Raw genomic sequence first — 12619 nt, 5'->3', positions numbered from 1 at the left:
TGATCACGTGACTACGGGAGCACCACAATGGCTACAACTTCAAAGACCAGGCCTAAATGCCATTCGATTAGCATTGTTGTAACTTCAAACTGTTGCTGAAAGATTAAGTAAATATCTGTATAGATTTTGTTTTCTTGCCATGAAATGGTATTAATTACTGACATAATAACCCTGTTTATAAAGTCAAGTAATTGTAATTTGTAAGTGTAATTTACATTTTGTTCAGTGGAACAATTTGCCTCCAGAAGTTGTGAATGCTCCAGTTTTTAAGAACTATTTTTAAGACCAAGGTCCCTTCCAGCTATTATTTTACTTACAATGTTCTCCTTATTAAAAACTTCCTAATGTGTCCAGTTCTCCCTACATTGGCTTTTTAGAATTAACCCAAAAGTTGCTGTTCCTATAATAGCTGGTTTCAGGTGATCTGTGCCTGAACTGAAATATACTTGTTGCAAGTATTTTGGACTGTGTTATGGGAACTGAAATGTGTAAAAAAACAAAAGAAGCATATTTGTTCTGGCAAAAGTGGTCCGGTTAAGAGCAAAGGAAAACCAAGGACATAAATGGCTGAGAAGATGAGGCTGGCCTGGAGGGATGCTGGGACCTCAGCAGTGGTGGCTGTTGAGATGGGCATACAAGTTGGATGTGTGGGGCATATCACCGATGGCAGGGGCTGAAGGGTGGGGAGGCAAGGTTGGCCAAGGGGATATGTTACTCTGGGACTCTGGAGGGAGAAGGTGCTAGGATAAGCAGGACAGAGAAACGGAAGATGCTGGGAGGATAGGGAGAACAGTGCTGAGAGCTGCTAGAGAGATGAGGGGGTAATGTACTACAGCCTTAGCCTTCTTACCTAGTCTGGATTTTGTTTGCTCCAAAACCCGGAGGAACATAAGAGTAGTATAGGTTTTGGGCTGTTAAGCCTGAAAGAGCTGCTAAGCATGAAACAGGTTACTAGGTGTGTAAACATTTAGGACACTTTGCAAATAGGATTGTTTAGTACAATATATAAGGATGTTGGGGGATAAGATCGTTTAGCAGAATTATCACTGAATATGAGTGATGTTAAAATTAATATGTACCGTATTTTCACGACCATAAGCCGCATCGGATTATAAGCCGCAGTATCAGTTAACGTTAATTTTTCAAACTTTTTTCATATATAAAGCGCACCGGGTTATAAGCCGCACGTTTTTTTTGCAACATTCATCCACGCGCAACTTTCGCAAACAAATTACTAACAAAATCGCAACATCTGCCACTCCTCGCACTCCGCACTCCATGATACACCCCCCCGCACCGTTCGTCCAGTAAGGTTGGGGAGGCGTTGGGCAGAATTGGGAGGGAGATTTTCAAAGAAGCGCACCAAATATCTCCCGCGAACTGAATCGGCTTTAATAAAGCAATTACCTGCTCAGCTTTAGTTCCCTTTGTGAAAGTTAGAATCCGCAGCTTGAACCCGAGAAACTATTAATCCTTCTCCCATTAAGCGCTATTCCATCGGACCTCCCCATTAAAACCAATCGGAGGAGAAAGCCTGGGCGAGCTGGGGAGGGAAACTGCTCTGATGGTGGAAGGAACGGGAGGCAGGAACGGAGGAGAAAGCCTGGGCGCTGGGGAGGGAAACTGCTCAGATGGTGGAAGGGACGGGAGGCAGGAACGGAGGAGAAAGCCTGGGCGCTGGGGAGGGAAACTGCTCAGATGGTGGAAGGGACGGGAGGCAGGAACGGAGGAGAAAGCCTGGGCGCTGGGGAGGGAAACTGCTCAGATGGTGGAAGGGACGGGAGGCAGGAACGGAGGAGAAAGCCTGGGCGCTGGGGAGGGAAACTGCTCAGATGGTGGAAGGGACGGGAGGCAGGAACGGAGGAGAAAGCCTGGGCGCTGGGGAGGGAAACTGCTCAGATGGTGGAAGGGACGGGAGGCAGGAACGGAGGAGAAAGCCTGGGCGCTGGGGAGGGAAACTGCTCAGATGGTGGAAGGGACGGGAGGCAGGAACGGAGGAGAAAGCCTGGGGGCTGGGGAGGGAAACTGCTCAGATGGTGGAAGGGACGGGAGGCAGGAACGGAAGAGAAAGCCTGGGCGCTGGGGAGGGAAACTGCTCCATATATAAAGCGCACCGGGTTATAAGCCGCACTGGCGGTTTTTGATCAAATTTTAGGATTTTCAGTGCGGCTTATAGTCGTGAAAATACGGTAGTTTTACGGCTTCTTTCCTTTGGAATGTTTTCAAGTGCCCATTGATAAAAATTGTAAAATCCCATGAAAAATAAGTTCACATATAGACACAGATATAATTAAAATATTTTTTTAAAAATACCTCCTAGATAAATAGCATTCAAACATTTTCACAGGACACCTAGAAGGATCTGCGATGTTTTCCATCTGTTCAAATACTGGCTCATCGTCTTCATGTTTCCTTTTTCCAGTAGTAATTTTATCTTCTTTTTAAAAAAGGAAAATAATACAATATGATTTTTGTTATTGGTTTTATTTTAAAAATACACATATTATATCACAAAGGAACTGAATTAAATACAAGAACAACAGCTATAATGCTGTGATGTTGCAATCACTGTCTTACTTGAAAGGAAATGCAGAAATATTTTTTCAGTAATGTATCTTTTTTCAGTTAAGTATATTTTTTCAGCAAATAATTTTAAAGTAATTTTAACTGTGGCTTTATCAAAGAAAAAATGAAAAACCTAAGTCCAAGTTCCAGTTATTTTCCTTTCCTGAATGAAGACTCTATCCACACAAGTATTTTATCTTACAGAATAAGCTGAGAATCTGATTTTCTACATTTCATTTAAATTTGCTATTTAAACCAAATATATTATTCTAATTAATCAGTCTCTGTCCCAAGCTGACACACAATTATGTTATCTTGGCCCTCAAAAGTTAGTAATTAGTTACTTAGCTTACTTGTTTTTAATTCCACTAATACTTAAGGATGGCTTGTTAAACTAATTAGTCTATAACAGACAGACAGACAAACAGAGACCAATACAGAATCAACCTTGCATTATTTTACTTTCTTTCCAGAAGCTATGTAAAATAGAGCCCTCTGCTTAAGGTAGAGACCAGTAGTCTCTTCCGGATCCCGTTGCCACCGGTGCAGTGCAACGGGGCCAGGCGCCCACCACATGAACCCACGCAGCGCACACATGCGTACTTACCACCCGCGACGCCTCTGCGATGCTCCAGCTGCTCAGAGCGTCACGCAGGTGCCATGCGCTCTGTGCAGCTGTGCGGAAATCCCGAAAATTTCAAATACTGGTAAGGAGCATGGGCGGGGGATGGGCCCTCTGGAGCACCATACCGGAACGGTACCTGGTGCTCCCGGCAGGCACTGGTACACCCATACCGGGGCGTACCAGTCGTAACCCACCACTGCTTTACAAGTAGGGTAACTTTGCCACTGGAACAAAAAGTTGCAATACCTTCATTATCTGTTCCGCACAGCGAGGAAACCTGATATCGAAGACAAGCTTTGCTTTCCATCGTTAGAGGATTCTTCTTCCAATGCCTATAAACAGTGCCAAAGGAAAGTCTTAAGTGCTGCTCCACTGTTTTCAGACCAAAATACTTCGTGTTGAAGTAGAATAGTGTATTTAGAAGAGCAGCTGGAGAATGGGATCCCAGCTGTTTAATATTCCAGAGATAGTCCTCCTCAACTCGAGAAAATATCGAACCTGACAGGCGAAAAAGAAAAGACTTATAAACAAACAGACCTAAACAAATCCAACATAAAAAACCTAAGAAGATAAAAAAAGAAGCTATATTAATCTGAAAAACATGTGAAATATTTAAGACCAAGTACCTTAGCCCAACAAATTAACTAAAGATTAAACTGTGTTTATAAACCAACATTCTTTACATAGCTTATAACAACTAGTCATGAATTATTCTGGTGTGAATTGCTTAAGGAACATAAAGCCAAAGACAAAAAATATCAAAACAAGAAAAATTACCATCTGGAAGTATGCTGGGCTGCCAGCTTCTGAGTATTTTATTTATTTCCTGCATAAATGTATGATAATTAGTATCCAAAAAGATATTATCTTCTCGATTGCTTCCATTCAGGTACTATAGAAAAGGAGGAACATAAAAATTAGTATATTCAAACTAAAGAAGATTGCCAAACTGTTTTTGATCATTTGCATGCATATAAAAAATAATTGCATAAGAAAGCAACCTTAATTTAACTACTAATTGGCTTGATCTTTGTGAAGGATTTGGGATTCATTCAAGGAAGTAGGGAGTGATTTTTACACAACCTCTCATTCTATTCCAAGGATCAATCTCAAGTCAATCAAATCAATCTCAAAACACATGACTTAGAGGAGCCTTTCTTAAAAACTGGCCAGGGTTTGTTATAAACCATGATCCTTAGATAGTGTGCAACAAAAAGCTGAAATCTGGGGAGTGTAAATGAGAGTTTTCCAGCCCATAAAACAGGGGTGTCAAAGTCGCATCATCACAGCCTCTTCACGTGATGCATCATGAGTTTTTTCTCCTTTGATAAACCGGGTGTGGGCGTGGCCAGCATGTGATGCATCTGGCCCACGACCCTGAGTTTGACAGCCCTGCCATAGAAGAACAGGAGTAGAAAAAGTACATAAGCCTGGGACCTGCTTCTGTTCATTCCAACCGATCTACATAACATTAAAACATGGCTTGTAGAAAGTGTAAATGCAGCTAATATTTCAACTAATGATTCTAAGTTCTGTCAATCACATTTATTTGGGGAAAAAAATAGCAACCACATGCAGATTATCTAATATTTAAATTACTCACTTCCTGAATCCCAAGACACAAATAATAGATACTGTCAGGTGCATAGTTTTCTCCGTTTGGTCTTCGGACTTCATTTACAAAGTGTGCCAGCCAAAAATTTAGCTCAGTAGAAGTATGTGATATAATATCTTCTTTCAATTTTACTGACTTTGCTGTAGTGGGAAATGTAGGGTATCATGTAATGCTGTCTCTTATTGATAAAATAAAGCACCCAGCAGATGAATACAAAATAAAGGAAACATATTCAAAAATTGCAAACATCACCATAAAAACCTCTTTCAAACATAAGAAATACAGTAAGGGCTTTTCACTTAAAGTATTGATTTCTACGCTATGCTTAATGCTTCGTGACTTTGCAGTAATTGTTCCCATACAATGACCTCATTTGACTGATCAGATTCTGAAGACGAACACATAATGTGCCCTTCACAACCCCATTACAAAAACAAAATCTTAATTCATATCCAAGGTCTACAGTCTTATCTGCAGGACATACTGTCTGTATGTTTTAAACTAAAGATTTAAAGGTACACGAGATACTTACTTGATTTTAGCTCATCTAGTACCAACAGATCTTCCTCTAAGTTCCTAGTTTTTACCCAGTGTTTCCATGCATTTACACCATACGCATACTTGAAAGGAAAACTGCATTCTGAGTTCTCAGAGCCATCATCTTGAGAATGGTATTCTGACACTGCTTTTCTCTTTAGTCCCTGCCATCGAAATGGACTTTGTTAATTAATAGTGCTTATTAATATTGAACAGTCAATGATGCTTTTTCTGTTAAAGAGAAGTGAGATCCAAGTAAGCCATAGGTACCAACTATGAACCGGGCATTGGGAGTGAAGCTTGAGATTCTTAAATTAGTTGTGTTCATGAATGTATGTAAAAAGCCAATGTCTATTTCACCCTGTAAATTATGACATTTGGAAAGGCACACAGTGTATAAAACAATATCAAGAAGCACAAGTCACTTTCTCATTGCCCCTCAAGGTACAGTTATCAGACTCTCATTACAAGAAGATACAACCAAAGAAGGCACTATTTATGTTTACCACTCTAATAAAAATATAGATTATACCTTCTTTTTACTTCGAGGTCTTGGCTGTTCCTCGTATTCTTCTCCAAATACAGGTGGTAGCAAAAATTCATTCTCTGTGTCAAGTTCTTCTGTTGCTGTATATTATATAAAAGGGTAACCACTAATGATATAGTAAACATGCAGTCCAACATTTTGTACATATATTTATAAATGATGAAGGAATTATTTGTTTTACAATATGTTTTATTCAGGATTCAAAGATACTTTTAACAATTGTAGAAAACAAATAATGAAAGGAAATATTCTAGTTATTTTCATTATCAGATCAATTATATCTGGCATACACTCCTTTTTTACTTTCTTTGTAAAACACACAGACACACACACAAAAACAAACAAACACAAATTACTTAAATTATCAGGTCTTTCTATATATAAAATACTTTAATAACTGAATCCTCATCAACTTTAATTCTAGTCTGTAGCCTACATAAGACAATTAAATACATTTATGTGCGTGCACGCGTGCACACACAAACACAATTTTCTGGAATTTGCCTATTCCAGTGTTGGGATCCTGCCGGTTTAGCAACCAGTTTGGTGATCCACACGCGCCTGACGTGCGCATGCACAGTTTGACTAAAACTTACCTTCAACACTACTGCTTGGGGAGTAATTCAGCTGAGGTGCGGCAATCTGCTCTGCCGCACTAATCAGCTGAGAAGATATAGGTAAGTAAAGCGTAAGGGCAGGCGGGCGATCGTCAGAGCGAACCGGTTCGATCTCAGCTGATCATTGGAGCTACTTGTTCGCCGAAACCAGTCTGAACCGGCTGAATCTCATGCCTGTCCTATTCCTATATGATTTTTTGCATCTTTTCATGCATAGAGCTTCTTTCCAAAAATGTTCCAAGTCAGTTTCCCTAAACTGGTTCCTTCCAAAAGGTGGTGCAATTCTCATTTCCTCCATGGACTTCATTTCGCCAAGACTGTCTGATAGTAACTGTCTGAATTTTTGTAAACTCAAGTTTGTCTTAATAACAGTACCTAGCCACTTTGTATTCTGTAGGGATCTTTTATAATTGCCTTCAGGTTTTCCAAGCATTTCAATTGGTTTGTCTTTTGTGCTCAAATACTGAAATTTTAGCTTCATTGCTACTTCTTTCACAGGCAGTCTGTTTTTAACTTCATGGAAGTATTGGTTTGCTTTTCTTGTGACTTAAAGCGTTTTCCTGGCAGGGTTGGGGTGCTCCGAATGTCATCTCTCATGGTCTTGCTTTCTCTGTAGGAACACCTGCCCTTTGGAATAAGATTCCCCCAGAGATTAAGATGGTCCCCACCCTACGGTGTTTTGAAGGCTTGGAAGACCTGGCTCTTCGCCAGGTCTAGTGAATGAAGGTCCCTTAAGATGATGTGGTTTCAATTTTCTTTGTTCCCATATTTGCGCCTTGTGCAGAATCACTAGGAGTTGGGCCGCATATACAATGAATAAATAAAACCAATTTCCTGCAGCATTGCAATTGAAAAGCATCAATTTTCCTTCATTTAGTCTTTTGACAATTTAGCTTTCAGAGTTTTATGTAACAGCTAGCAGTTAAATGTACTCTTGTCCCATATTCCTGTGATGACTCAGTACCAAGATATTTTGTCTATATTTATCTCTGACTTTCTTATTGACTTTGGATTTCTCTTGGACATCTTTGCACGAAAGATTCCTTAATTTCAACCTTTTGCTTAAATATATCTGTGGTCTCTGTTTTATTATTATCCTTTATTTCTTTAAAGAGGCAATAGTGCCTTTTCAAACATTATTGATCAAATGTAATTCAATCTTCTCTTTAGCCTCACTGCCTAAACATAAAGAGTACCATTGACATATATTGTTGGTCTGATGGTTTTATTTGCTTTCTCAAGTTTACATTTTAATTTTGTAAAAAGAAATTTGTGATCTGAGTCGCAGTCAGCACTAGGTCTTATTTTTATTTCTTGATTGAATAGAGCATCTATGATCATCTATTTTTCCTTCGAAAAGTTATTAGTTTATTTGTTGTGGCCCAGCAGGAGCCGCTGGAGCTGCAAACAGACTCTGACAGCGAGGGCCCTTATGAGTCGGCTCTGGAAGATGTGGAGGACCCTGGACAGGGTTCCGACTCCGAGCAGGGATCAGAGAGGCTGGTTGGCCACCAGGAGGCGCCTGAGGCATGGAGTAGCGGTGAAAGCCAAAGGGAGTGTGCTTCTGACGTCAGGCCTTGGGGCAGTGGCGATGAGACATGCCTAGCAACGATGGGCAGATCGACGTAGAGAACAGCTACGCAGATACAAAAGATAATTGGATCCAGGTGGTTGTAATTAGGCTCCTCTCAAGATAATATTTAAGGAGAGACTCTGGGAGGAGTCTGGTTGCAGAATTCAACTTAATTCTCAACGCTGGAGAAGTTGTTATCTGTATCCGTCGGAGTCTGGGTTGCTGCCAAGGTTCTTATCTGTTCGTCATGCTTGGGCTTTCAGCCACCAAGATTTATTTTTCCTGCTAATAAAGTGCTGTGGCATTCCAGCTAAGCTTGTCTCGGCATTTGTTACTGGACGGAGGAGGGGGTCAGAACATTTATCTATTTTGTTTGGTTGTGGACATTGGAATATTGCAGATTCATAAAAGTTTGAGTTAAAAATCTAATACAGGTAGTCCTCAACTTACAACCATTCATTTAGTGATCATTCACAGTGGTAACGGTATTGAAAAAAGTAACTTATGACCATTTTTCACTCTTAGGACCACTGCAGCATTCCCAAGGACATATGATCAAAATTTGGGTGCTTGGCAATTGGCAAATAATTTATGAGTGTTGCAGTGTCCTGAAGTCATGTGATCATCATTTGTGACCTTCACAGTTGCCTTCTGACAAGGAAAGTCAATGGCAGAAGCCAAATTCACTTACAACCATGCGATTCACTTAACAATTGTAGCAAAACTGTCGTAAAACGGGACGCAACTTGCTTAACAGCTGTCTCTTTAGCAACAGAAACTTGAAGCTCAACTGTAATCGTAAGTCAAGGACTACCTGTAATCATAAACCACCTCAATTTTTTCATGGGGATATAGAAGCAATCATTTAAAACAGAAAGCAAGTAATCGTGCTATAAATCAATGTACAAACCTCTAGGAAAATCAACCTCGATATCAAGGTCTGGCTCATATGGGACATCAGGCAAACTTGTCTGTGTTTCTGTCACAGAATTAAGCAATTCTGTCTCAATTATTACATCTATAATTGAATAAAGACAAATATGTTACCATTCTCTTTTTTATAATCTATGCACTATTCAATAAAAGGTGATTTAGAGCCATAAGGCAGCAAAATCAGGCAAGCATATGAAAATATCTGATATAAATGAGCCTTTATGTGTTGTAAAGTAATATGTAATATTTAAGGAAAGAAAAACGTTTCTTAATCCAAGCATCACTGCCTTTAAAAAAAATGAAAAAGCAGCAAGACTGTTGAAAATTAGATGAAGTGATATATTTGGACTATTACATAATTCAAAGCCTAAAAACCAGAAATTAACAACACAATATTCACAGGCACCTTGATATACATTATCCTCTTCCCAAATAGTGTCAATGAGATATCAAAACCAAATAAAACTGAGTTTTAGAACTTTAAGATTTTCTTCATTAGACTGACTATCTATACCCATTTCTCTCTCTCCTTCTCGGTGTATGTGTGGGCATTTTGGTAATTGAATTACACAGCTCCTATAATGCCCTGATGAAATACCAAAGTTTTACCGACCAAAGATACTCCCATACAGAAATTCAGGTTTGTAGTAGGTGTACTTCATATCCAGAAGTATATCCCAAATACAAGAAATACAATTTCAGGGAGGAAAACATTCTAATATCTGAATTTATCTTTGCTAAGAGTGGGAATGCATCTAGCTGCCTACTTCTACAAGGACAGATCCTTACTGACTGCATCCCTTAGGATGGAGGGGGTTGCTATTAGTAATGTTGAGTCACTTCTTCCAGAAAAAAAGCCGAAAGGAACAAAATTATCAATGCTGTCCTAACTGAGTTTGTTCGGGTTCCAATGGTTCCAATTTGGTTCACAGGATTTATTTTCTGCTAGATTTAAGTATGTTGTGCCATGTGTTTATGAAGTACAGATCTGCACATGTCTTGTTGCATGTGCACTGCATATATAACATTGCTCTGTTTGTGCCATGACAGACAGAGAAATGAAGAACAAAAGAGAGTGACCTTGTTGTTCTATACCTGGCAGGAATATCAGAAAATCTCAGAAGGGTTTTCAACAAACACCACATATGTGCACACTTTAAACCCAGGAATACATTAAGACAGAAGCTTCTGCAACCCCAGGACAAAACATCCAGACACAAATCAATGACACCAAGCTGGCAGGAATAGCCAACACTTCAGAAGATAGGCTTAAGATACAGAAAGATCTTGATAAACTTGAACATATCTAACAAAATGAAATTCAATGATGGAAAGAGTAAGGTTCTACATTTAGGCAAGAAAAACGAAATGCACAGGTACAGTATAGGTGGTACCTTCCTCAATACTAGGAACTGTGTGAGGGACCTTGGAGTCCTAGTGGACAACCATTTAAACATGAGCCAGCATTGTGCAGCAGCTGCCACAAAAGCCAACACAGTTCTAGGCTGCATAAACAGAGGGATAGAATCAAGATCACGTGAAGTGTTCATACCACTTTATAATGCCTTGGTAAGGCCACACTTGGAATACTGCATTCAGTTTTGGTCACCACGATGTAGAAAAGATGTGGAGACTCTAGAAAGAGTGCAGAGAAGAGCAACAAAGATGATTAGGGGACTGGAGGCTAAAACATATGAACAACGGTTGCAGGAACTGGGTATGTCTAGTTTAATGAAAAGAAGGACTAGGGGAGACATGATGGCAGTGTTCCAATATCTCAGGGATTGCCACAAAGAAGAGGGAGTCAAACTTTTCTCCAGGGCACCTGAGGGTAGAGCAAGAAGCAATGGGTGGAAACTAATCAAGGAGGGAAGCAACTTAGAACTGAGGAGAAATTTCTTGACAGTTAGAACAATCAATCAGTGGAACAGCTTGCCTCCAGAAGTTGTGAATGCCCCAACACTGGAAGTCTTTAAGAAGATGTTGGATAGCCATTTGTCTGAAACGGCATAGGGCTTCCTGCCTAGGCAGTTGGACTAGAAGACCTCCAAGGTCCCTTCCAACTCTGCTATTGTATTGTATTGTATTGTATTGTATTGTATTGTATTGTATTGTATTGTATTGTATTGTATTGTATTGTATTGTATAAGAGCAATTTTGTATATGCAGTACAATGCAATGAGACATGTTCAGACCTGTACATTGGGGACATCAAACAACAACTTCACAAATGCATGGCACAACACAGGACAGGATTCAGCAGTAAATCTGCCTCTGAAAGACAAGGGTCACTCTTTGGAAGGCAGCAAGGTTCAGATTCTGGACAGAGAATGACCATTGGTTTGAAAAGTGAGTCAATGAGGCTATATATACATATATTAAAACTGAACAGCCCTCCCTCAACAGAGGGGGAGTGATGTGACACCACCTATCTCCTGTTTACAACACAGTACAACACATAGCAAGAAGGACTTGGAACCTTTCCAAGAAAGCTCCACACCCATTTGCACTCTGAGGATACTGTTAATCTCCCAAGTGGCCTCAACGACTGATGACTGCAAAGAATATAAATCCTTCCATTCCGCCCCAGGAGTCAGCAAAATGTTGTCAAAGGGGAAGGGGCATGCCTTTTATTGCGGGCGGGGGGAGCAGTTTTGGGATAATCCACATTCATATAACACCCATTCCATCTATTGATTTACCACACATATTTTTTAAATTTCTGCAATGTTCAACTAATTTGCATGTTGAGGGTAAAGGTTCGCTCTCTGAGTTTGTGGGTTCGTTTCCAAACGTTTCATTACCAGGCTAGGTAACATCTTCAACGGACACAGTGACCTACAACCAGCCTACGAACCCCTCAGAATCCAAATCAACCACACAGCCAACCAGAGACAGTTCCAACCTTTAACCACCTCATGCAATTTCCCCTCCCCAGCTCACACACACCAGCAGTTCACCTCCAAGACTCACAGATGACTCATCACAAGACCTGTCACAAGATCCTCACTTGACACACCCACACCTAAGCCCTTATAAACAGAACACTGACACTGACATCCCCTAAACTCCGTTGAAGATGTTATGTAGCCTGGTAATAAAACCTCATCCTACACCTGAGCTACAGATATTCGCCACTATACTAATTTGTATGTTTTCATGACATATTCAGTTCTGTATAACAAAAATGAAGGCAGAGGTACACTCCTGTACCCAACCATTTTGGCTTCTTCTGAAGACCATATACTCCTTAGAAGAAACCACATATTGCTCACCACTTTTCTCCTATCCATCTTCCTATCTGTAATAAACATTTTAGTAGGTGCTCCAGTTTTCCATTACTGTGTAACATTTTCATTTTATGTTCTCAAACACAATTACCTTGGTCTTTAAGACATTCACTTTTCAGACACGTAATACTTATACAATTTATCTAACATTTGCTATAAATCAATCTCAATCTGGCATCATACAAAAAAGTATGCACAAATTCATATTCCCAATAAGCACATCTCTAATGTTTAACACACATATTTTTTATTTCTTATGTCTTTGTTTATTATACATCTTGGTCTTATATTCTGCTCATTGTTGAGTAATTTACTAA

General features: G+C 39.8%; 1 protein-coding gene across 7 annotated transcripts in view; it reads right to left on the bottom strand.

The window, feature by feature from the left end:
- ZMYM2 (zinc finger MYM-type containing 2) overlaps nucleotides 1–12619 on the bottom strand; it is a 74271-nt gene that overhangs the window by 1965 nt on the left and 59687 nt on the right. For 5 of the 7 annotated variants that reach the window (XM_014056884.2, XM_014056887.2, XM_014056886.2 and 2 more), the window contains 7 exons: nucleotides 8990–9097; nucleotides 5875–5969; nucleotides 5338–5506; nucleotides 4794–4945; nucleotides 3968–4082; nucleotides 3437–3688; nucleotides 2314–2437 (listed from right to left, as the gene is read on the bottom strand). In XM_014056884.2, the coding sequence (XP_013912359.2) occupies nucleotides 2314–2437; nucleotides 3437–3688; nucleotides 3968–4082; nucleotides 4794–4945; nucleotides 5338–5506; nucleotides 5875–5969; nucleotides 8990–9097 (1015 nt within the window). Of the gene's footprint in view, nucleotides 1–2313; nucleotides 2438–3436; nucleotides 3689–3967; nucleotides 4083–4793; nucleotides 4984–5337; nucleotides 5507–5543; nucleotides 5574–5874; nucleotides 5970–8989; nucleotides 9098–12619 lie in introns of those variants that run through there. The other 2 variants (XM_087721212.1, XM_087721213.1) reach the window with 2 other exon arrangements.

Source organism: Thamnophis sirtalis, unplaced genomic scaffold (genome assembly GCF_051295495.1).
Source record: "Thamnophis sirtalis isolate CommonGarterSnake01/CBP01778 unplaced genomic scaffold, rThaSir2_p1.2 scaffold_8, whole genome shotgun sequence".
Classification (NCBI taxonomy): domain Eukaryota; kingdom Metazoa; phylum Chordata; class Lepidosauria; order Squamata; family Natricidae; genus Thamnophis; species Thamnophis sirtalis.
Note: the sequence above shows the minus strand (reverse complement) of the source record. Positions and strands in the feature narration are given on the sequence as shown.